The sequence below is a fragment of the Portunus trituberculatus genome, chromosome 48 (genome assembly GCF_017591435.1).
Source record: "Portunus trituberculatus isolate SZX2019 chromosome 48, ASM1759143v1, whole genome shotgun sequence".
Lineage (NCBI taxonomy): Eukaryota > Metazoa > Arthropoda > Malacostraca > Decapoda > Portunidae > Portunus > Portunus trituberculatus.
Window position 1 is genome coordinate 21,612,776 of NC_059302.1, and position 25,647 is coordinate 21,638,422.

Below are 25,647 nucleotides of genomic sequence, written 5' to 3' on the forward strand. Positions count from 1 at the left end.
ACAGAAAGAAAAGAAAAGAAAAAAAACCCACTCGACATTTTCTCTTATTTGTAAACCATTAATATTTTTTATCAATATCGAAAATGACTCAAAATTAAATCAATTTAATTTTGCGAATGATAAATTGGATACAGAGTGTATTTTAGTATTGTTGTTGAGTATTACAATTAGGCCCGTGGTTCCTTCAGCTTCCGGGGACAGGGCGGCGAGAGATAAGAGGCGCGATACACAGGTGACGTTTGCCCATTTGACACCTTTTTAACCAGCCTCCCCTGTATCTAGAGCCACAGGTGACATTATCCATAGGAGTGGAGCCCTGGCCCTGTGCCGTGGGGAGGGACGGCAGGGGGGCTGTAGAGAGGGCTATTGGTGTCAGGGGGTTTCTCTACCACTTTTCCCGTGTGTGGGTTGCCAGCAGTAATTTTCTCCCCCGGAATATACTGAATTTTACGTGTTATTGTTTATATTATGAAAAGTGGTGAGGATAGAGATGTGGTGAGTGGTGTGTGGTGGTGTGGTGATGCCCTGTAGCTGTGAGGTATCCTGGTGCTCCTTAACCACCACCCCTACGAGCGGCGACGCCCCCTCCCCCTTTCCCTCTTCCTCTTCCACTGGTATTATTGCAGAATTACGGTGGTGGCAATGTCAGGAGTAGATTTAAGCTAGATTGGTTACATTTTGAACGTGGAAGGCACTTGTATTGCTTGTCCAGGCGGCAGTGAGTCATAGGGGCAGTGGTGAAGGTGGTGCCATTACTCGCAGTGACAGGGGAGTCGTGGGAGGGAGGCAGGCTTGATAAGGAGGATAACTAATAATACAGAAGGTGGGAGTAATGTTCTGCCGTGCTTATACTGGTCTGTATAATGGGAGTAATGTTCTGTCTTGCTTATAATGGTCTGTATAATGGGAGTAATGTTCTGCCTTGCTTATAATGGTCTGTATAATGAGAGTAATGTTCTGCCGTGCTTATAATGGTCTGTATAATGGGAGTATTGTTTTGTCTTGCTTATAATGGTCTGTATAATGGGAGTAATGTTCTGTCTTGCTTATAATGGTCTGTATAATGGGAGTAATGTTCTGCCATGCTTATAATGGTCTGTATAATGGGAGTATTGTTTTGTCTTGCTTATAATGGTCTGTATAATGGGAGTAATGTTCTGCCTTGCTTATAATGGTCTGTTGTTTGTATAGGACATTGTAATAATTGATGTGTGTTGTTTGAGTGGATTAGGGCAAGTTTTTTTTTTTTTTTTTTTTTACCAAGGGCAACAAAAACTTAAAAAAAAAAGGCCTACTTGAATGCTGGTTCCCTTAAAGAGTAATTGAGTTAGCCAAAAGTCTGGGACAAATATCTTGAAACCTCCTTCTTAATTAAAAGAAGTTAAGTTGTAGGAAGATGGAAATACAGAGGCAGTATTTCCAGCAGTACAGGGTTAGGGTAATGTGTTGACTGTACTGTGACTTGTTTTGTGTATTGAGTTATGGTTCTTATGAGTGTTTTTGGTGATAGGTAAGCTATTTGAAGCATTCTTACACTGCACTGCATCTGGAGTACTGTTTTGTGATTTTTTTTAGGTAAATTGTGTAGGTAAAAATGTTGCATGTTGTCATGAAATCCATCCTGGACCCTGTGAAATGTTGTGATGGTGGTTAGTTGCTGCCTTGTGTAGATAAGAAGGACCTTTTGGCTTAGTACTTAACCCTTTCAGTAATGGGACACATTTTTACCTTGAAATTTGTGTATGATTAGACCATTTTATTGACATTAAGAAGGGTTATGGAGGTCAGAAGATTAATGGCCATAGTCGTCACTATTTTAATCCACGTAAGTTTCTAAAGCTGTATAACATTACCAAATAGTAAGCTTAGTGAATATGGAAACACATCATGATACTGAAGGGGTTAAAGTGACATAAAAAATATTCTAATCTTTTATTGAGTCACATAAAAACCGGCAGACTCTTGAACCATCCAAGCACAAATTTGATATAAGACATTGAGTGACCTATTGCAGGAACCCTTACAATCTTATCAGTAACTCCTATCCAGACAAGGTACCAATCATCATCACACTCCTTCTGGTTCTTCCCTACAGAGAGCAAGGCTAAAGGAAGGGAAGGCAACATGTGGAAGGCTCAGGCAGGTTACCAGGTGGCGGTGGACAATGGGAATGATGACGATGACTGGGACACAGATGCTGATTACGTGAATAATATGACAGAGGAGCAGCAGCGTTATGGCACAGAGAGGAACCTGGATGCCATTGAGTGAGTGTTGCTGGCTCCGTCATGTGTTTACTTATGTCTTTTCTAATCTTGCATGTTAATTTAGATGATTTTCAGTTTAGGATGCTTTAAAAATCTTCCTTATCCTCTTTGATACTGAGATGCATTTTCACCTTTATTTTTTTAGTATGATTAGATGGTTTTATTTGCATTAGCAAGTATCAATGGAAGTAAAAAGATTAATGGCCAGAGTCTTTACTGTTTTAATCCCCACATATGTTTCTGAGGCTGTATAAAATTGCCAAATAGTAACCAGAATGAATATGAAAATGTGTCTGGTACTGAAGAGTTCAAAGTAGGTGATTTACAGTTTAGGATAGTACTTCAGAAACTTTCTGTAAGATGTCATAGACTTTTTTATGTAAGAGGGAAAAAAAAAAAAAACACTAAGTTGCCAGTTCCCATGCAGGCCTGAGACAGTTAGCCAAAAAAAAGGGATAAATGTCTTGAAAACTTCATTTGTATATCATAATATTATCTTAATTGTTGCATAATTTATCAAGTAATTATATATGAAAAGTATTTGAAGTCTTAAAGTGATTTACTGGCATATCATGTATTCCCTAGATAGGACCAAAATCCACCAAATACAAAGAAAACCTAAGGAGCCTTTATACCATCAGAATGAAGTCAAGGTCCACAATGCTTGGTTTTCACATTCACTTATGCATCAACTTTTCAATAAATTTTTCCTTTAATTTATTTCTCTTTTCCTATTTTTATCTTTTCAATTTATTTTCTTCTATTTTATTTTCTTCTGTTTTTTTTATTTTTTCAGTTCTTGCCTGTATCACGCCATGAGACACTCTCTTTAACATTGCCTATTTTCTGTTCACCAGCATGAAAAAATACCGAGAAGAAGTAATCACATGCGATGCCGACACCAAGAAGAAGGAGCTGGAGTCTGGACCCAAGGCTTCCTACGGCTATGGTGGCAAGTTTGGTGTGCAGAAAGACAGGTAAATCACTCAGAAATGTGTCAAGCGGTGAGCAAGAAATGTGATCGTCAGACTCGTATTCTCAAACACTTCTGTGCTTCACCTTCACTATTTCAAAAGGCTTGATATAAATTTACACAAGTTTTCAAAGTGTTTTTACAGTTATAGAGGCAGAATAACAAGTTTTCTATATTTTTTACTTAAGAAGTACTTGAAAATATCACTTATCATATCTATGGCTTTGGAAAATAGATGTGATGAGAGATCAAAGTGTTTCTAAATATAGACCTTAATTATCATTAAAGAAAAAGATGTTTATCTCTCTCTCTCTCTCTCTCTCTCTCTCTCTCTCTCTCTCTCTCTCTCTCTCTCTCTCTCTCTCTCTCTCTCTCTCTCTCTCTCTCTGCCTAGAATGGACAAGAGTGCCGAGAGCCATGAGTACGTGGGGAGGGTGGAGAAGCACGCCTCACAGAAGGACTACTCGTCAGGGTTTGGGGGCAAGTTTGGGGTGCAGAGTGACCGGCAGGATAGCTCTGCCGTTGGCTGGGACCACCTGGAGAAAGTTGATAAGCATGAGAGCCAGAAAGGTAAGCATCCAGCCATTGGAATTTGTGCTACTGATCTTCTTCTTCTTCTTCTTCTTCTTCTTCTTCTTCTTCTTCTTCTTCTTCTTCTTCTTCACATATTTTTTGTTTTGTTTAGTTTGCCTTGTGTGATTTAATTTTATTGGTTATTCATACATCATCTTTCCTTTAGTTTGTCACTACTCTCAAGTGTTCTGGTCTTTTGTCTTTCCTGTATAATTCTCTCTCTCTCTCTCTCTCTCTCTCTCTCTCTCTCTCTCTCTCTCTCTCTCTCTCTCTCTCTCTCTCTCTCTCTCTCTCTCTCTCTCTCTCTCTCTCTCTCTCTCTCTCTCTCTCTCTCTCTTTCTTTCTTTCTTTCTCTCTCTCTCTCTCTCTCTCTCTCTCTCTCTCTCTCTCTCTCTCTCTCTCTCTCTCTCTCTCTCTCTCTCTCTCTCTCTCTCTCTCTCTCTCAGGTTCTGTTACCCTTTCATTTACTTTTTTTCAAATATTGCATTGATCTTTTGTTATGTTTATCACATATCTTGTCTCAGAGACTCACTTTGTCATGTCTTTCTCCTCAGCCCACTAAAAGAATCTTGTGTTCCATTATTTGAGATTATATCAGTTTTTATGTGTACTGATTTTAGTGTTTTTTTGTGTTACTTAGCTAAAATAACATAGAGTAGAAATATTGAATTTATAAGTGTTTCAAAACCACTCAGAATTTGTTTTTAAGAAATTTGCAATTTTTTTTAGCTATCCTTTATGTTTTAAGTATTATATCTGCCAGTGTATAAGACACACCCCTGCTTTTTTTTATGGGTCTCTTTATATTTACTCATGTGTCTTTTTAGTAGGACCCATAATGGATTCATCTGAACTTTTTTTGAAGAGAAAATAGTGTCTTGTATGCCAGAAATACATGTGTGAATGATTGAAATCTCAGAGGTTTTCCATTATGTAGTGTGGGAGAAACAGTTTTATGAGGACAGCTGAGTTTTGATTGTGTGGAAGCATTGCACATGTTGAGATGTTAGGATGAGTTCATAGCTTTCCTCAAATATTCAGTGAGCTTGCAGTCCAGCTAGAGACACTTCCTTAATTGGGTTTACTGCTGAATAACCAAGCCTGGTGTGATCTAACCAATTGTAGCTCTGTGCTGCCTAACCTGACCTGACCTGACCTAGCATCACTCTGCCTGCTCTAGCATTGCACACCTTGTCTGACGTAATTTGGCCTAATCTCATTCATCCTGACCTTTCCTTGCTCACACTTGAAAATATAATTTATATTAATTCCTAATTTAGTATATTTCAGTCTTTGCTCCTTCCTGTTCTAATTCCAGACTCATTTTGCCACAGTTGATATACACGTTTTTGTACTCAGTGGTATTATTAATCACGGTCTTTCTCTAATCCCTTTTGCCTTGACTCCATTTTGTATACCTGTGTTCATTAACTTACTCTAACATCCAGGGTCTATTTGTATTCTGTCACTACAATTTGCCTAACATTCATCTTTCATCTTTTGTACCTATTCTTGGCCACCTCAGTGTTACGTATGCCACTCGTCCATTGATTTCACCCATTGCCTCTTGTTTGTTTTTCTTATTGATTTGCCAAACATAAATCTGAATTTTTCCCACTGGTTTTTCTTATCTCCATTGCCTGACAACAACCTAACCTTTAGTCTTCACCTTCCTCCTGCCATACCTCATGATGTAGGTAAGGACATCCCATTATTCCTGTAGACCAGTTTGATTGCATTCATATCTGAGTGTTTGTGCTGCAAGAGACAAGTAAACAGTGAAATATTAAGAAATGGAAAACACAGCGGACTGAATGCTTTGTTTTCCTCTTTGTTGTCATAGATTATTCAAAGGGCTTTGGAGGCAAATTTGGCGTACAGAAAGACCGCCAGGATTCCTCTGCCTTGGGCTGGGACCATGTTGAGAAGGTTGAGAAACATGGCTCCCAGAGGGGTAAGCTAAGTGGTAGTGGTGGTAGTGGTGGTGGTGGTGAGTATTGTGGTGGTGGCAGCATCCTCCCCTGGTACACTGACTCACTCTCCTCTGAGGACAATAAAGTGATGTAAATTTATCTTCGGCAAACAGTCGTGGTTCATTCATGAGTCGTGAATTGGCCTTTCTGTAAAGAAGAGTCATGTGCACCTTGAGCTTACACTGATCATTCACGTCATCCCTCTTACGGCTCCATCACAGGAAAGCTTCATTGTGACTAAATTAAGTAGCTAATTTTTTGTGTCTGTGTGTGTGTGTGTGTGGCCTTGAGATGGTCACACTCTTCTGTGCCTTGCTTGGCCTTATTCCTGTGCAGAGTGAGTCCCTTGTGTGGTGGTGTGTTGAAGCTGCACACAGTCAGCCAGGGTGGGAGTCTTGTCCCTGAGCCATTCTAGCCATGCTGCACAGGCCCCATGGGGATGATGTAGCAGCATGGGTGGAATGATGACAGAAAACACAGGATGATAAATGCTTATATAAAGTAGAGAGAAAACAAGTAGACAGATAGACTGCTAAATGGATGTTTGATATCAATGGTTTTTGCTTGCTATGTAATTAGCCAGAGGTTGAGTGCACAGATCAGTATAGTCTTTAAAAGTCAAGTTTTTAAAGCAATGTATTATTAGTTTGTGATGTTAGGCAGAAGTCATTGTTGCACTCATATCTCAGCATTTGTCACTTCAGTCATAAGTAATAGTGCTGGTAAAAAGAAATAATCTTTTGTAAGGAAAACTTTGAAGTCAATAATTGGCGAATCATTTAATCAGAATTTTTTGTCCATCTCATTTAAAAATGAAAATCAGTCACATCATTGAAGTATCAATGTGTTGTACATATTATTGTTCATTTCTGCATGTCCCACAAACTCCCTTGCATTGATACAATAGAACAAAAAACAACAATTCACAACAGGACACCCATTTATTTCTTTTCTGTTTTCCCCCCATTCAGACTACAGCCAGGGGTTTGGTGGCAAGTTTGGTGTGCAGAAGGACCGCCAGGACAAGGCTGCCGCCGGCTGGGACCACATTGAGAAGGTGGAGAAACATGAGAGTCAGAAAGGTAACACTGCCACACCTGCCTCACTGCCTTGCCGTTGATGCTGTGGCTTGCCTTTGCCATCACCACCAACACTATATAAGCAAAATTCCAGCACAACAATACGCTGTTTACTTCTTGTTGCACCACCACACACAACACCAATGTTCTAGCACCACCAATTTATTATATGACAACACCAGTGCAGTCTGCCAATAGACACTATAACTTCATGCTGTCACTGAATTATTTTGCAGTGTTCATGCTTTACACTTCACCAGTATTATATACAAAGACAGTCTATCAAAACTTGCAGGTCATTTTAATTCAATCAGTGATGGTCTAGATATTATGTGAATCACCTTTACTTTATTGCATGTTGTGTGTGTGTGTGTGTGTGTGTGTGTGTGTGTGTGTGTGTGTGTGTGTGTGTGTGTGTGTGTGTGTGTGTGTGTCCTTGCATTCTAAGAGAGAAGAGTGCAGAGTGGGCATGTCTCTCATGGCACCTGGAAGTGTGTGCTTACCTCACTTTACTTACACATTGTGTGAATTAATATAGTAGCTATGTAGCTGTCAGTCTTGAAGTGTAACTGACACCGTACATCTGTGTTTACCTTGCTACATTTGCTATTTGTGTTAAGCAGGGTAAAAGTGCGCCTTGTGTCCAGGACTTCCGGTGAATATCGGCAGAACACCTCATTGCTCATCCACCAATTTAGCTTGTGTGTGTGTGTGTGTGTGTGTGTGTGTGTGTGTGTGTGTGTGTGTGTGTGTGTGTGTGTAATTCACCATCGTTGTCTGCTGGTCACCCAGCCAGCCTTTCCCATTATGGAGCGTGCTCAGAGCTCATAGACTGATCTTCGGGTATGACTGAGACCACAACACACTCCATACACCGGGAAAGCGAGGCCACAACCCCTCAGATTACATCCTGTACCTGCTTGCTGTTAGGTGAACAGGGGCTACACATTAAGAGGCTTGCCCATTTGCCTTGCTGCTTCCCAGGACTCGAACCTGGGCCCTCTTGGTTTTGAGCCTAATGTGTGTGTGTAATTCACCTCGGTTGTCTGCTGGTCACTCAGCCAGTCTTCCCCATTACGGAGCGAGCTTAGAGCTCATAGACCGATCTTCGGGTAGGACTGAGACCACAACACACTCCACACACCGGGAAAGCGAGGCCACAACCCCTCGAGTTACATCCTGTACCTATTTACTGCTAGGTGAACAGGGGCCACACATTAAGAGGCTTGCCCATTTGCCTCGTCGCCCCGGGACTTGAACCCGGCCCTCTTGCTTGTGAGTCGAGCGTGCTAACCACTACACTACGCGGTGTGTGTATGTGTGTGTTTCACTGTTTGATCTGCTGCAGTCTTTGACGAGACAGCCAGATGTTACCCTACGGAACGAGCTCAGAGCTCATTATTTCCGATCTTCGGATAGGCCTGAGACCAGGCACACACCACACACCGGGACAACAAGATCACAACTCCTCGATTTACATCCCGTACCTACTCACTGCTAGGTGAACAGGAGCTACACGTGACAGGAGACACACCCAAATATCTCCACCCGGCCGGGGAATCGAACCCCGGTCCTCTGGCTTGTGAAGCCAGTGCTCTAACCACTGAGCTACCGGGCGTGTGTGTGTGTGTGTGTGTGTGTGTGTGTGTGTGTGTGTGTGTGTGTGTGTGTGTGTGTGTGTCAAAGCCTGATGGCGCATTGTCTCCCTTCCTATGCATCACTGGACTGTGTTATGTGTGAACTGTGAACTGCTTGCTGCATGTAGACTACTCAAAGGGCTTTGGCGGCAAGTTTGGAGTGCAGAGTGACCGGCAGGACAAGTCTGCCGCGGGTTGGGACCATGTAGAGAAGCTGGAGAAACACGAGAGCCAGAAAGGTGAGTGCAGAGGTGCTTGTTTCCTGTTCCTGCCAGATGTGAGCTGGGACAGTTACAATTTAGGAAAGAAGACAAAGTGAGTCAAAGTGAAGTGGATATGTTAGGAGTTATAGGAAACTGATGAAGACTTGGAATGATAGGTATTAACAACTGAGAGTGAACTGTTGAGGGTGAGATAGAGTAGCTTAAAACGAAGTGTCCAAAGTGATCAGAGCCGTTGGGTGTTATATAATTATAGTGAGTTGATAGATTTGGGAAATGATTCAGTTAATTTCTGTAATCCATTAGACATTGATTGTTAACCATGATTATATATGCACTGCCTGCCTGTTGAGCTGCTTCCTGTGCTGTGTGTGGCTGCCTCACCTGCTCTGCCCCTCACAGACTACTCTAAAGGGTTTGGAGGCAAGTATGGGGTGCAGAAGGACCGCCAGGACAAGTCAGCAGCCGGCTGGGACCACATCGAGAAGGTGGAGAAGCACAACAGCCAGCGAGGTGGGGGAAGGTTCTCTCTGATCAATTATGTCACCAGAATTTTACTGGTTTACATGATCTGTGTAACTTGTGTCTTCTTGTTTTCAGGAGGCTGTGAGTAAGAGAGACATTCACATTCCTTGGTACACAATATTGTAGCAATGGAAGATATCACTGTAGAGGGAAATTTGATATATAAAGTATAGATATAAATGAAGATAGTGAATAAGAGGCATTAAATACCACATGCAATACATTGATATAAAGCTAACATCACATTGAATCACAAAAAAACATACTGCAAAACTTAAATGAAAATGTAAACAGGATCAGTGTGTTCACTCCAGTCATTCATCTTGATAACTCAGGCTTGAAATGAAGACCTGTGTCACTTGTACATCATCCCACCATTTGTGACTTTGAGAGTATTTAGGTAAGATTAACTAGTTGACATCAGCTGCCACAACACTAGAGAATAAGTAAAGTCACAAGAAGAGATCCACTGAAGCACATTTTTTCTTTTATACATTTGAACTTTACTCTTAAACTAATGGAGATAATGTCAGTAAATAAGAGGAATATTAGCAATACTGAGACTCTTACAGGAAATAGCTAGGAACAATGAAAATTAACCCCTTGATTACCATGACGTGTTTCCATATTCATTCTGGTGACTATTTGGTGATTTTATACAACTTCAGAAACATATGTGGGGGATTAATAATAGTGGAGACTCTGGCCATTAAACTTCTGACCTCCGTAGACCCTAATGTCAATAAAATGGTCTAATTGTACACAAATCTCAAGGTAAAAATATGTCCCAGTATTGAAGGAGTTAATGAAAAAAATGGCGCTAGTAACAGACAGTGATGATGGGAGAGAAATATAAACTCTAATTAGCATCTGTGAATAATTGTAATGTGAAAAATTAGATAGAACAGGAAGTGTGTGTGTGTGTAATTCACCTCAGTCATCTGCTGGTCACCCAGCCAGTCTTCCCCATTACGGAGCGAGCTCAGAGCTCATAGACCGATCTTCAGATAGGACTGAGACCAGAACACACTCCACACACCGGGAAAGCGAGGCCACAACCCCTCGAGTTACATCCCCTACCTATTTACTGCTAGGTGAACAGGGGCCACACATTAAGAGGCTTGCCCATTTGCCTAGCCGCACCGGGACTCGAACCCGGCCCTCTCGATTGTGAGTCGAGCGTGCTAACCACTACACTACGGTGTGTGTGTGTGTGTGTGTGTGTGTGTGTGTGTGTGTGTGTGTGTGTGTGTGTGTGTGTGTAGGAAGTTCAGGAAGGTATGAGGAACTTCTTGCTATGTATTATCATTGTATAAAGAATATTTAATTGACATTCTTGTGATTATTATGTGCAGTCACCATTATTCGTGCAGGAGGATGTACGGATGTCATTACCACTATCATCATCATCATCATTGCAGTTATGTGATCCCATTGCTTATCTTGACAGGTGCATGGTGTTTGGATTGAGATGAGTTGAGATTGACTTGTGTTATGGTTTGCCTCATATTGATTGCATCTTTTAAGTGTGTATGTGTGTGTGTGTGTGTGTGTGTGTGTGTGTGTGTGTGTGTGTGTGTGTGTGTGTGTTTTATGTGTGTGTGTGCGTGTGTGCCAAAGTAGTCTTGGTTACTAATATTGACTGGTAATTAACTGATTGGTGTCTTTAGTGAATGTCTAACAGCAAATTTTGAATATTTAACAATTTTTTTCTTTATTCTGTGTGTGTGTGTGTGTGTGTGTGTGTGTGTGTGTGTGTGTGTGTGTGTGTGTGTGTGTGTGTGTGTGTGTATTGCTTCCCATTGCAGATGAATTATTACTATTATTATATTCAGTTATCCTTTTTTTTTTCCTTCTAAGATAAAAGGAACTCAGTGATTTAGTGATTCATTCAGTTCTTTTTTGTCTTGTTATCAAAAGCCACAAATCCAACGTCTTTTGCCACATTCTGAGCTGAAGATTGCCTGTGTTGTTGTCTTGCAATGCCATTTTAAGTCTCCCCTGTTGGTTCTATTCCTCTTCTATTATTTTTCTATCTTTTCATCTCTTTTGTTTCTTCCATTCCTTTTCCTCTCCTTTTGTTTATATTTGCTTCTGTTCTTATTTTATTCTTTTTCTATCTGTTCATCACTCTACTTTGTTATTTTCCAATTCTTTCCCTCTCCTTATTTGTATTTTGCTGTTCTTTTTTTTTTTCTTTTTTTGGTTATTAATTTTTCTCCTTGCAACTTTTCCTTTCCATCCTCTAATTTTTCTTTTTCTGATGTGCCTTGTTTTACCATTTCTTTTATGCTATCTTTTCTCTCTCTCTCTCTCTCTCTCTCTCTCTCTCTCTCTCTCTCTCTCTCTCTCTCTCTCTCTCTCTCTCTCTCTCTCTCTCTCTCTCTCTCTCTCTCTCTCTCTCTCTCTCTCTCTCTCTCTCTCTCTCCCTCCCTCCCTCCCTCCCTTTCTTTGTACTGCTTGCCTCAGCTTAACTTTTGTGCTTGATGGCAGACTACGCAAAAGGCTTTGGTGGCAAGTTTGGCGTGGAGTCTGATCGGCAAGACAAGTGTGCTGCAGGCTGGGACCACATGGAGCAGGTGGAGAAGCACGAGAGCCAGAAAGGTAGGGCTTCAGAGAGAGAGAGAGAGAGAGAGAGAGAGAGAAATGGTTAAGAATAGAGGGTATCAGACATAAAGAGATAGAAATGAGTAAAGCAGGAGGTATTATTTTCTTTGTTTATCTATTTTTACCTGTTTATTTTTAGGGGAAAAACTGGCCAAGGGTAACAAAAACAATCAAATAAAAATGGTCTACTGAGATGCCAGTCCCTGAGCAGGTCCATGAAAGTTAGTGTTAGTGATTTATACATGTCTTGCCCTTGACTTTCTCCCCGGCAGACTACAGCCATGGGTTTGGAGGCAAGTTTGGTGTTCAGAAGGACCGCCAGGACAAGACCGCTGCCGGCTGGGACCACATCGAGAAGGTGGAGAAACACGAGAGCCAGGTGGACCACTCAAAGGTACGCCTCTCTTGTCATGTGGAGGCACCTGAAAAATAGTAAATAATAAGAATAGCATATATACAGTAAATGAAGAATGAAGTTGTAGAGGCACTTAATACTATCATAAGAGCATAACAAGAACTTACTACTTCCTATAACTTGATTTCATTCAAGAGGGAGGTTTCAAGACATTTGCCCCTTTCCTTTGACTAATTCTGTCGGCTCTGTAAGGACACTGGCGACTCAGTGGGCATTTATCATTATATTTTTGTTGACATTGGCTTGTCCTTCTCTCCTACGTAAAAATAAATAAATAAATGAATAAGAACATAAGAAAATGAGGGAAGCTGCAAGAGGCTATTGGGCCTACACATGGTAGTCCCTGTATGAGCAAAGCTACTTAATTCCATCTATCATCCCCATCCATTAATTTATTTAATATTTTAAAGGTCATTATTGACTCAGAACTAACAACATGACCACTGAGTCCATTCCATTCATCAACAATTCTGTTATTGAACCAGTTCCTTCCTATTGCGTTTCAAAATCTGAATTTCTCAAGCTTAAATCCATTATTTCTGGTTCTATCCTGGCTACTGATCCTAAGAACTTTGCTCGTGTCTCCATCATTAGGTTGCTTGCTTGAAATACTTGGCTCTTAATCTATCAAATCACTGGTTCATCAAAGCAGAAGCAAGCACAACAGTTGATTCAGGCAAAACACTCAAAGAAGGACAGGTTGATATTGACAGATTTATTTCTTTCGTATAATTTTGCAAGGCTACCCATTAACTCCTTCAGTAGTGGGACACATTTTTCCCATTAGTTTGGGTATTATTAGACCATTTTATTGACATTAGGAAAAGTCTATAGATATCAGAATGTTAATGGCCAGAATCTTCACTATTTTAATCCCCACATAAGTGTCTGAAGTTGTATGAAATCACCAAATAGTAAGCAGAATGAATATGAAGACACATCATTATACTGGAGGAGTTGAATAGGTTTTATGATTTTGCCTCTTCAGGGATTTGGCGGGAAGTTTGGTGTACAGCAAGACCGTATGGATCCCTCAGCCCACAAGTTTGCTGAGCCGCAGGGAGGAGTGGGAACCAACTACCAGCGCACCAAGCCAGAGGTCAAAGGTGAGAGGAGGAGGAGGAGGAGGAGGAGGACAGTAAGGACATTAATATAACTAATTTGTGGTGTATAGGTCTGTGCTAGTAGACATCCTTAGTAAAATGGGTCAAAGATTAGTTTAGTCACATAAAGTACCACTTCTTAGACAGCTTTTGTTTTCAGATGTAGTAATTGTAAGGTTGTCTTTTTATCTTTACCAAATGTAAGTGCATTATTTTCATGTAAAGAACTTATTGTAGGCTCAGAGAAAGCATCAAGCCTACGAGCACGATTTGAGAACCTGGCAGTGGAGGAAGAGAAAAAGAGGAGTGAGCAGGCAGACCTAGACAAGAAGAGACGCTTTGAAAGGGATCAGGCTCTTGTGCAGAAGGAGAAGGCTAAGTTGGCAGAGCAGCAGGAGGAGGAGGCAGCCAACCTCAGAATGAAGAATGAACAAGAGGAGAGGCAAAGGGAACTCACTAGACAAGAGCAGATCAGGTGTGTGTGTGTGTGTGTGTGTGTGTGTGTGTGTGTGTGTGTGTGTGTGTGTGTGTGTGTGTGTGTGTGTGTGATTCACCTCCTCGGTCGTCTGCTGGTCACCCAGCCAGTCTTCCCCATTACAGAGCAAGCTCAGAGCTCATAGACCGATCTTCGGGTAAGACTGAGACCACATAACACACTCCACACACCGGGAAAGCGAGGCCACAACCCCTCGAGTTACATCCCGTACCTATTTACTGCTAGTGAACAGGGGCCACACATTAAGAGACTTGCCCATTTGCCTCGCCGCTTACCAGGATTCAAACCCGGCCCTCTCTATTGTGAGTCGAGCGTGCTAACCACTACACTACGCGCGTGTCTGTGTGTGTGTGTGTGTGTGTGTGTGTGTTTGTTTGTGTGTGTAATTCTTCACCTTAGTCGCCTGCTGGTCACCCAGCCAGTCTTCCCCATTACGGAGCAAGCTCAGTGCTCATAGAGCTATCTTTGGGTAGGACTGAGACCACAACACACTCCACACACTGGGACAGCGAGGCCACAACCCCTCAAGTTACATCCCGTACCTATTTAGTGCTGGGTGAACAGGGGCTACACATTAAGAGGCTTCCCCATTTGCCTCGCCGCTTCCCGGGACTTGAACCCGGGGTCTCTCAATTGTGAGTCAAGCGTGCTAACCACTACACTACGCGGTGTGTGTGTGTGTGTGTGTGTGTGTGTGTGTGTGTGTGTGTGTGTGTATTTACCTAGTTGTATTTACCTAGTTGTAGTTATACAGGGCCTGGGCTTTATGCTCATGTGGCCCCGTCTCCATATCTACACTACCCAATCTTACTTTAAAAGTGTGCACACTCGTTGCAGACACTACTTCTTCATCTAAACTGTTCCACGTCTCAATACATCTCTGCGGAAACTATATTTTTAATATCTCTCAGACATCTTCCTTTCTCAGCTTTTTACTATGCGATCTTGTGCTTGGATGTCATATTCTTCTCTCAGGATCAGTTTCTCATTATCCACTTGGTCCATTCCGTTGATCAATTTATAAACTTGTATCAGGTCTCCTCTCTCCTTCTTTGTTCCAAGGTTGGTAGATCCATAGCCTTTAGTCTCTCCTCATATGTCATCCCTTCAAATTCTGGAACCATTCTTGTAGCCATTTTTGTAGCCTCTCCAATTTCCTTATGTGTTTCTTTTTATGAGGGGTCCACACTACTCCTGCATATTCCAATCTGGGTCTTATTATAGTACTTATCAATTTCTTCATCATTTCTTTGTCCATGTAGTGAAATGCTACTCCAATATTCCTTAGCAAATTATATGTTTCTCTAAAAATTCTATCAATATGGCTTACTGGTTGATTGTTTTCTTCCATCGTCACTCCTAAGTCCTTTTCCATTTTGACTTTCTCCAGTTCTACTCCATCTCCCATCTTATAGATTCCCACAGGTCGTCTTTCACTCTTTCCCATTTCCATGACATGGCTTTTGTTCACATTGAATTCCATTTCCCACTTCTTACTCCATTCCCAGATCTTATTTAGGTCTTCTTGCAGTATTTCATAATCCTCCTTTTGCTTTATAACTCTGCACAGTTTCGTATCGTCCGCAAACAAATTTATGTAGCTGTTCACTCCTTCTGGCATGTCGTTAATATAAATGAGGAAAAGTATTGGTGCCAATACTGACCCCTGTGGCACTCCGCTTTCTACTGCTCTCCACTTTGACTTTTTATCTTTAACTACTGTCCTTATTTCTCTCCCCCTCAAATAATTTTCTATCCATCTCAATGTGTGTGTGCATTTACCTACCTAGTTGTATTTACCTAGTTGTAGTTTACAGGGCCTGGGCTTTATGCTCTTGTGGCCCCATCTCCATATCTACACTTATCCAATCTTACTTTAAAAGTATGCACACTAGTTGCAGACACTACTTCTTCATTCAAACTGCTCCACGTCTCAATACATCTTTGCGGGAAACTATACTTTTTGATATCTGTGTGTAATTCACTGTTTGATCTGCTGCAGTCTCTGACGAGACAGCCAGACGTTACCCTACGGAATGAGCTCAGAGCTCATTATTTCCGATCTTGGGATAGGTCTGAGACCAGGCACACACCACACACCGGGACAACAAGGTCACAACGCCTCGATTTACATCCCGTACCTACTCACTGCTAGGTGAACAGGGGCTACACGTGAAAGGAGACAAACCCAAATATCTCCACCCGGCCGGGGAATAGAACCCCGGTCATCTGGCTTGTGAAGCCAGCGCTCTAACCACTGAGCTACTGGGCTGTAGTAGTGTGTGTGTGTGTGTGTGTGTGTGTGTGTGTGTGTGTGTGTGTGTGTGTGTGTGTGTGTGTGTGTGTGTGTGTGTGTGTGTGTGTGTGTGTGTGTGTGTGTGTGTGTATGTGTGTAATTCACCACGGTCGTCTGCTGGTCACCCAGCCAGCCTTCCCCATTATGGAACGAGCTCAGAGCTCATTGACCGATCTTCGGGTAGGACTGAGACCACAACACATTCCACACACCGGGAAAGTGAAGCCACTACCCCTTGAGTTACATCCCGTACCTATTTATTGCTAGGTGAACAGGGGCTACACATTAAGAGGCTTGCCCATTCGCCTCGCCGCTTCCCGGGACTTGAACCCGGGCCCTCTTGATTGCGAGTCGAGCGTGCTAACCACTACACTACGTGTGTGTGTGTGTGTGTGTGTGTGTGTTTACCTAGTTGTATTTACCTAGTTGTAGTTTACAGGGCTTGGGCTTTACGCTCATGTGGCCCCGTCTCCATATCTACACTTATCCAATTTTTCTTTAAAGTTATGCACAGTTTGCGGACACCACTTCCTCACTCAAACTGTTCCAAGTCTCAACACATCTTTGCGGGAAACTATATTTTTTAATATCTTTCAGACATCTTCGCTTCCTCAGTTTTTTACTATGCGATCTTGTGCTTCGAATGTCATATTCTTCTTTCAGGATCAGTTTCTCATTATCCACTTGATCCATTTCGTTAATCAGTTTATAAACTTGTATCAGATCCCCTCTCTTCTTTCTCTGTTCCAGGGTTGGTAGATCCATAGCCTTAGTCTCTCCTCATATGTCATCCCTTCAAATTCTGGGACCATTTTTGTAGACATTTTTTGTAGTCTCTCCAACTTCCTTTTGTGTTTCTTTTTATGGGGGGTCCACATAACTCCTGCATATTCTAATCTGGGTCTTATTATAGTACTTATCAATTTCTTCATCATTTCTTTGTCCATGTAGTGAAATGCTACTCCAATATTTCTTAGCAACTTTATGTCTCTGAAAATTCTATCAATATGGCTTACTGGTTGATTGTTGATTGTGTGTGTGTGTGTGTGTGTGTAATTCACCTCGTTCGCCTGCTGGTCACCCAGCCAGTCTTCCCCATTACGGAGCGAGCTCAGAGCTCATAGACCGATCTTCGGTTAGGACTGAGACCACAACACACTCCACACACCGGGAAAGCGAGGCCACAACCCCTCGAGTTACATCCCGTACCTATTTACTGCTTGGTGAACAGGGGCCACACATTAAGAGGCTTGCCCATTTGCCTCGCCGCCTCCGGGACTCGAACCTGGACCCTCTCGAGTGTGAGTCGTGCGTGCTAACCACTACACTACGCGGTGTGTGTGTGTGTGTGTGTGTGTGTTTACCTAGTTGTATTTACCTAGTTATAGTTTTACAGGGCCTGGGCTGTATGTTCTTGTGGCCCAGTCTCCATATCTACACTTATCCAATTTTTCTTTAAAGCTATGCACACTCTTTGCTGACACCACTTCCTCACTCTAACTGTTCCAAGTATCAACGCATCTTTGTGGGAAACCATATTTTTTAACATGTATCAGACATCTTCCCTTCCTCAATTTTTTACTGTGCGATCTTGTGTTTCTAATGTCATATTCTTCTCTGAGGATCAGATTCTCATTATCCACTTGATCCATTCCGTTAATCAATTTATAAACTTGTATCAGATCCCCTCTCTCCCTTTTCTATTCCAGGGTTGGAATAGAGAAGGGAGAGAGGGGATCTGATACAAGTTTATAAATGTGTGTGTGTAATTCACCTCCTCGGTCGCCTGCTGGTCACCCAGCCAGTCTTCCCCATTACGGAGCGAGCTCAGAGCTCATAGACCGATCTTCGGGTAGGACTGAGACCACATCAACACACAACACACACCGGGAAAGCGAGGCCACAACCCCTCGAGTTACATCCCGTACCTATTTACTGCTAGGTGAACAGGGGCCACACATTAAGAGGCTTGCCCATTTGTCGCTTACCTGGACTTGAACCAGGCCCTCTCGATTGTGAGTCGTGCTAACCACTACTCACGTGTGATGTGTGTGTGTGTGTGTGTGTGTGTGTGTGTGTGTGTGTGTGTGTGTGTGTGTGTGTGTGTGTTTACCTAGGTGTATTTACTTAGTTGTATATTACAGGGCTCATAGTGATGTGTGTCCATATCTACTTTTATACAACTTTTCCATAAATGTATGCACATTTTCTGCAGTTATAATTTCAAACTGTTCCTGATATTCAATGTACTACTTAGAAAACAAAATATTTTATTGCTCCTTAAACATTGATTCTTCACAATCTGTGTGTGTGTGTGTGTGTGTGTGTGTGTGTGTGTGTGTGTGTGTGTGTGTGTGTGTGTGTGTATTTACCTAATTGTATTTACCTAATTGTAACATACGGGAAAAGAGCTATGCTCGTGTTGTCCCGTCTCCATATCTACTAATGTCCAGCTTTTTCTTAAAATCATGAATATTCCTTGCGTTGACCACTTCCACGTCTAAACTATTCCATGCTTCCACCCTTCTATGAGGAAGCTATATTTTTCACATCTCTCCTATAAGTGGCCATTTTAGTTTTTCCCATGCCCTCTCGACATTCTTTCATTCCACATACACAGATCTTCCCTATCCATTTTTTCCATGCCAATCATCACTCTGTATATTGCTATCAGGTCTCCCCTTTCTCTTCTGTTTTCCAGGGTCGGAAGTTGCATTCTGTTCAGTCTGTCTTCATAAGTCAAATCTCTTAAGTCAGGCACCATTTTTGTTGCAGCCCTCTGTACTTTCTCTAGTTTCCTTATGTGTTTCTTTAAGTTCGAGCCCACTGTATTGTTGCATATTCAAGCCTTGGTCTTATCATTGCAGTAATTATTTTCTTCATCATTTCTTCATCTAAATATCTGACGCCACTCTTATGTTCCTCAATAAGTTCAATACTTCTCCAATTATTTTGTTTATATGTCTCTCTGGCGATAGGTCATTGGTAATTGTCACCCCAAGGTCTTTTTCTTCATGACTGGTTTTATGTCTTCATTTCCTATCTTGTACATACTCCTGATTCTTCTTTCACTCTTGCCAAACTCTAATTTCTTGCATTTTGTCGTGTTGAACTCCATTTGCCATGTACAGCTCCATTTCCATATTCTGTCCAAGTCTTCCTGGAGTAGTTCGCAATCTTTGTCACATCTCACTTTTCTTAACAATTTTGCATCGTCTGCAAATAGGCTCACATAACTGGACACCCCATCCACCATGTCATTTATGTAGACCGCGAACATTACTGGTGCCAACACTGATCCCTGTGGAACTCCACTCTCCACCAAGCCCCATTCTGATGGTCTGTCCTTAATTATTGTTCTCATTTCTCTTCCTACCAAAGTGTGTGTGTGTGTGTGTGTGTGTGTGTGTGTGTGTGTGTGTGTGTGTGTGTGTGTGTGTGTGTGTGTGTGTGTGTGTGTATAAGTCTATGTGAATATTGAACATTGATCTTTTTTGTCAAAAGTAACCCAAATTGGTATTCTATATTTACATTTTCCAGGTATGTATGAAGAATGACTTAAGCAAAAGGTTGTAATTACAGGAATGCTGGTGTAGGCTTTTTCCCTCCACTGAAAGAAAGCTCAGTCTATGTGAATGACTGAATATCATTAACCCCTTCAGTATTGGGACACATTTTTACCATGAGTGGGTATGATTAAATGATTTTACATTAGGAAGAGAGTAGGTCAGAAGATTAATGGCCAGAGTCTTCATTATTTTAATCCCCATCTAAGTTTCTGAAGCTGTATAAGATCAAATAGTAAGCAGAATAAATATGAGAACACATCATGGTACTGAAGAAGTTGAGTGCTGACGTGAACCACTTAAACCTGCTTTATTTATGTCACTGGATTGGTGCTCTAAAAACTCATTTAGACATCAGAACTCCAGATCCAGGGTTCTCATCTTGTATCTTCATTGTTACTTGTGTTTCAGGAAAGCTAGAGAAGAGGCTGCTCTGCCAGAGGAGGATGCCCACTACCTTCAGGATACTGCTGCTGCTGCCGCCGCTGGTGCCACTGCCTCCAATTCCACTACTACTCCTGAACAGGTGGGGCCTCTCTCCTTCCTGTTTCCTACTTATTCTTCCTCCTTCTACTCTACTTCCTCTTCCCTCTCCCTCAGTTGGGCCAGACAGACAAGGTCCCTGATGAAAGGTTGTTATTCACACACACACACACACACACCCACACACACACACACACACACACACACACACACACACACACACACCCACACACACACACACACACACACACACACACACACACACACACACACACACACACACACACACACACACACACACACACACACACACACACACACACACACACACACACACACACACACACACACACACACTGTAAAACTATAACTAGGTAAATACACACACACACACGCACAGGCCCGGTAGCTCAGTGGTTAGAGCGCTGGCTTCACAAGCCAGATAACGGGGTTCGTTTCCGCCGGGTGGAGATATTTGGGTGTGTCTCCTTTCACGTAGCCCTGTTCACCTAGCAGTGAGTAGGTACGGGATGTAAATCGAGGAGTTGTGACCTTGTTGTCCCGGTGTGTGGTGTGTGCCTGGTCTCAGACCTATCCCAAGATCGGAAATAATGAGCTCTGAGCTCGCTCCGTAGGGTAACGTCTGGCTGTCTCGTCAGAGACTGCAGCAGATCAAACAGTGAAATACACTATTGAATTTCTCTGTGTCATTGGTTAGATATCAAGGACCACACTGTAAAACTACAACTAGGTAAATACACACACACACACTATTGAATTTCTCTGTCTCATTGGTTAGATATCAAGGACTAATAAAGGGACTCTTGACTTCTTGAATTTCCTCCTCCTCCTCCTCCTCCTCCTCCTCCTCCTCCTCCTCCTCCTCCTTCCTCCTCCTCCTCCTCCTCCTCCTCCTCCTCCTCCTCCTCCTCCTCCTCCTCCTCCTCCTCCTCCTCCTCCTCCTCCTCCTCCTCCTCCTCCTCCTCCTCCTCCTCCTCCTCCTCCTCAATCAATGCCTGATATTTACTTCTACTTCTTTCCTTAAAAACACACACACACACACACACGCACAACTTTAGAAAAGATATTGGATAAATGGAGACAGAACACTATGAGCCCCGCTCGAACCCCGTACAATACAACTAGGTAAATACACACATGAATATTCTTAATATCTAGACAACCATCATTAAGAAGAAATTGTAAGAAAATGTATAGGAAGCATTGAGAAGAGAGAAATGAGACAATAAATCTTTCTAAGGTGGGCAGTTATTGAGTACTTGATGAAGAAGCTGTGTGTGTTTAAAAGTTTTCAGTTATGAAGAAAAATTATGATTAGAGAGTATCAAAGAACAGGATCCATCAAGCTTGACTCACTCTTATTAAGAAAACAAATAAGAACAATTAAGTTGGAACACTTTCACACATGTACATATAACATTGATATGTGGAACAGTAGTAATAGTCATTTCTTGCACCTTTTATTCATTTTTAGTATTTAGCATTTCAGTCCATTGCTTTGTTTAAGTTTCATTGATTTTCATTATAATTTTTCCCACACACTGAGTAGTAGAAGAGGAAAGGTCCAAGTGAGGTGGAGGAAAGTGACTGAAAGGAAAGTGTGTACATGCATAAAGAAACAGTGAGAGATGTACCACTTTGGATCATTGCTGTGGTGGAACAATTGAAGACAGTAACTGTTAATGAGACTGGGACTCTGAGATCCTGTGCTTGTATCTGAGGACATCCCCAAGTGTTAGCCTTGGTCGTGCCTTTTGTACAGACACAGACACAGGCGTGGCATCACACTAGGCAAGAAGTGATGAGTGCAGACTGGATTGCCAAGATTTTCCTGCCATGATGACTTGATCTTGAGATTTGACTGCTGAGTTTAGTTCTTTAATACTGGGAGCTTCTCAGTGAACAGTGAACACTAAATCAAGTTCACTGCAATTTCAGTGTGTAGGATGTATTCATCAGTTCATCACAACTGTATCTCAATATATCTTTGACAGTGTAAGCAATAATAATATCTTTCATAAAAATTCGCTTTTATTTTTATACAAACAAAAGCCAGAGGCAATGCAAGAAAATAATTACTTAGGAGCCTCAGTACTGCATACTTATGCATTAATGAGAGGAGTGAAGGACCATCCTGAGGCCTGAGACAACCTCTGAACTGCTCAGTAATTGTGACTTAACCAAAGCACATCTTTTCTTCTAATCTTCACTGGTAAAAATCCAAGTAGATTGAAAGAATACTGTGTCAAGAACAGTATTATGTGTCTCATCAGTGTTGGTTGAGTATTACATGTCAAGACTTGGTGTTCAGCTACTGCCCACCACCTGCTGTTTGAGTTGTAGCTCTTTTGCATTCTGCCCAGTGTGATGCCAACTTGTATGTCCCTATTTCATGAACTTTCTGAAACTCTTCAATATTATGAGGCAACATATAAACCATCATAAAAACCTCAGAAAAAGAGAGAGGAAGTGTCACAGTAACCTTAGGACCTTGTCTGAATTTGTGACCCCACTCTGCCTTGCCCCTTTCTTGTCCTTCATCTCGTCTTCCTCCTCCTCTAATATCCACCCTGCTTACTGTGCTCTTCCTCTCTCACTGCTGACTTTCCTCTCTACTCCTTCCAATATTCTCCCTTCCACCATTTCCAATCCTCCTTTGAGTGCTGTTCTGTCTTGACATCACTGTCCTTCCAATATCATATCTCACATATCTTTGGTTGTTTTCATTATGCTTTTTATTGTGCTTCAGCTCTGTGTTGCCTTTCCCTTAAATATTTTTTGTGTTGGTGTTTTTTTTAAAGAGTAAACACTTGGTAATAATTAAGTGATAATTTTTCTTAGATGTTTGTTTTCATAGTGCTTTTTAAAATGCCATAAATCTGCTGGCTACTTATTTTTGTTTATTTGTTATTTTTTGCCTCCTTAGAGCTTTAGTTAATGTCTAATGGTTAAAAAGCTAATAATTTATATGTTAACTTCATAATTTTTGCTTAATATTTTTTTTACCCAGCAATATGTGTTTTTTAATTTATTTATTAATATTTTAAGGCATTGGTTTCTTTAGCTGCAAGCAACTAGATTTAGCCTGTCAATGTTGGTGTCATGTATGAGGTGAGGCTGGTGGATGTTGTAGCTGTGGTAGTGATCCATGTTATGACGCCTTGAATGGTACACAAGTCACCATAACGTACCATATCACAAGGCCTAGATCGGTGTTTATGCAAGCATATTTACACCATCACCTACCCCCACTTCCATCCTTTATTTTTCATTACCTCAGCTATATATTGGTTCCTCCCCCATGGCCTTTACCTTTTCATTGCTTAAATGTCTTACAACTCCTTTCCTCTCCTCCACCTTCCTTCATCCTTGCCCTCACCCATTCCACAAGTGACAAAGGGTGCTACATTGGTTCCATATCTTACAGCTCAACTCCTCCATCACTCCAGATGTACGCCTGTGTTCCTCTCCTCTCCTCCACTTCCTTCATCCTTGCACTCACCCATTCCACAAGGGGTGCCTCTGCTACTTCATTTTCACCCCTCCATTGGCATCTCTTCCTCTTCCTTCTCTCCCCGACCTGCTACCCGAGCATCTTCCCCTGTCCATCCTTGGTGTTTGTGTGACAGTGATCAGCATTGCACAGCCTTTATCAACAAAACCCAAAGACTGACAGACAGCCTGATGGTGACAGCATAACACATCCTCCAGGCACACCCATCACATCACATCAGCATGAACTGTATGTGTGGTTGTCCCAAAGTATATGTGCACCTTTCATAGCCTGTGGAATCCCACCACCCTCTCTCTCCCTCCCCTCCCCCTATAGATTGTATGTGTGTATGTGTATTGTGTTACCACTCCAAGCACACACTGCAGTAAGTCAGGCACATGTAGAGGCCCAGTGTTGGGTGGTGTCAGTAAAGGTCAGTAGTGTTTAGCTCCTCACCAGACATTGTGTGACTCCAGGGTATGTCTGTTTGGTGACATGACAAGTCTTTCTGTACTTCAAATACGTACACTAGACTTGTGTGAGCTTCATCTTGTGGGAGGTTTGTATAAGCTGGAAGGCAGAGTACAGTACATAGGAAAAAGATCCCTCCCTCTTTGTCTTTTTTTTTTTTTTTTTTTTTTTTTATCCTAATTGAGACACTTCATTATATTTATGTCCATGTGTAGTAACCATTTTCATGTGAGTAGGAGTCCTTCTGTGTGTTGGTTGCTGTACTCCCTCAGGACTCTTGGTGTTCCCTGTATGTAGCTCAGAACAATACCAGTGCAATATCTGTCTTTATGGTAGATAGTATTACCCTCCCCCTCCCTAAGCAGCAGCAGTAGCAGAGGCAGCATCAACAACAACACTTAAAAAGATTGTCCTGAGTGGTTGGCAGGTGGTGTGTGTCAGGTGTGTGAGTGAGGCCATTCTAATGCCTGTACTGTGTGAGAGTCTGGGTAGAGATTGTGTGTGGTCTTTGTGTGCTTTATGGCTGAAGTGTTTGAAGGTGTGGATTGAGGCATTCAGTTGAGCAATAGTGGAGAAAAAATGTGAAAGATGTGAATTAGAATGAGAGGAATGAAGTGAGTGAGTGTGTGAATGATGTGATGCAAGTAAGGTTATGAGTTGTACTGAGGCCCATATTCAGAAACGCTCTTCTCTCATTGTGACTATTTTCCAAGGCCACAGAGATGATTAGTGGGTTTCTCAAGAGTGTTTCTCCAGTTAATTATCAAAAAATCTTGCCACTCTGCCTCTAGAACCATAAAAACACCTTAAAAATCTTGCGTAAATTTAAATAAAGCCCTTTGAAATAGTGGAGATGAAGCACGGAAGTGTTTGAGAATACGAGCCTTAGTGTCATCAACTCTGTCTTATTAATTTTGCCAACTAAGGACACGTTAACATAGTAATAGCCTTGGCAAATGACTGGCTTTGTGTATTGTCTTCAAATTTGTGGTAAACTGACTTTGTATTCCCACCAAAACATTTGTGTGTTTGGAAGATACATGTAGGATTGCATAGATGTTAGTAAGTGATCCAAAGTAATGAGTGTTTTGTTAGGCATTCAGTAAGTCTGTATTGCACTCTTAACTCTGTCACTGCAATACATAACAATCAACAGCACCAAAAGTAATGTGTGAAATCTTTTAAGCATGTATAAGAAAGAAGGTGGATAGGAAAGAATATATTTTATAATTTCTATTGAGTTTATAGATTCAGTATAGCTGTAGAACAAGTAGAAACACCTCTCAGTGATAAACATTTAAAAAAAAAAAATGTACCAAATAGACACACACCCAGCAAATGAAGGCAGCAACATTGCATTTCTATGTTTGTGTGTCCTTGAGTGACAAAACTACTGTAAGACCACTACTACTGGGTGGTATTAACCCCTTGAGTACCATCACACATTT

At 41.7% G+C, this 25,647-nt stretch overlaps 1 protein-coding gene across 13 annotated transcripts in view; it reads left to right on the forward strand.

The window, feature by feature from the left end:
- The first annotated feature begins 148 nt into the window (after positions 1-148).
- Positions 149-25,647, forward strand: part of LOC123498724 (src substrate protein p85-like) — a 32,533-nt gene continuing 7,034 nt past the window's right edge. For 2 of the 13 annotated variants that reach the window (XM_045246108.1, XM_045246114.1), the window contains exons 1-13: positions 818-854; positions 2,096-2,267; positions 3,125-3,244; positions 3,635-3,810; positions 5,657-5,767; positions 6,758-6,868; positions 8,631-8,741; positions 9,126-9,236; positions 11,742-11,852; positions 12,128-12,249; positions 13,259-13,376; positions 13,611-13,848; positions 20,143-20,257. In XM_045246108.1, the coding sequence (XP_045102043.1) occupies positions 833-854; positions 2,096-2,267; positions 3,125-3,244; positions 3,635-3,810; positions 5,657-5,767; positions 6,758-6,868; positions 8,631-8,741; positions 9,126-9,236; positions 11,742-11,852; positions 12,128-12,249; positions 13,259-13,376; positions 13,611-13,848; positions 20,143-20,257 (1,638 nt within the window). In that variant the 5' untranslated portion in view covers positions 818-832. Of the gene's footprint in view, positions 291-354; positions 496-610; positions 855-2,095; positions 2,268-3,124; positions 3,245-3,634; positions 3,811-5,656; positions 5,768-6,757; positions 6,869-8,630; positions 8,742-9,125; positions 9,237-11,741; positions 11,853-12,127; positions 12,250-13,258; positions 13,377-13,610; positions 13,849-20,142; positions 20,258-25,647 lie in introns of those variants that run through there. The other 11 variants (XM_045246109.1, XM_045246113.1, XM_045246112.1 and 8 more) reach the window with 11 other exon arrangements.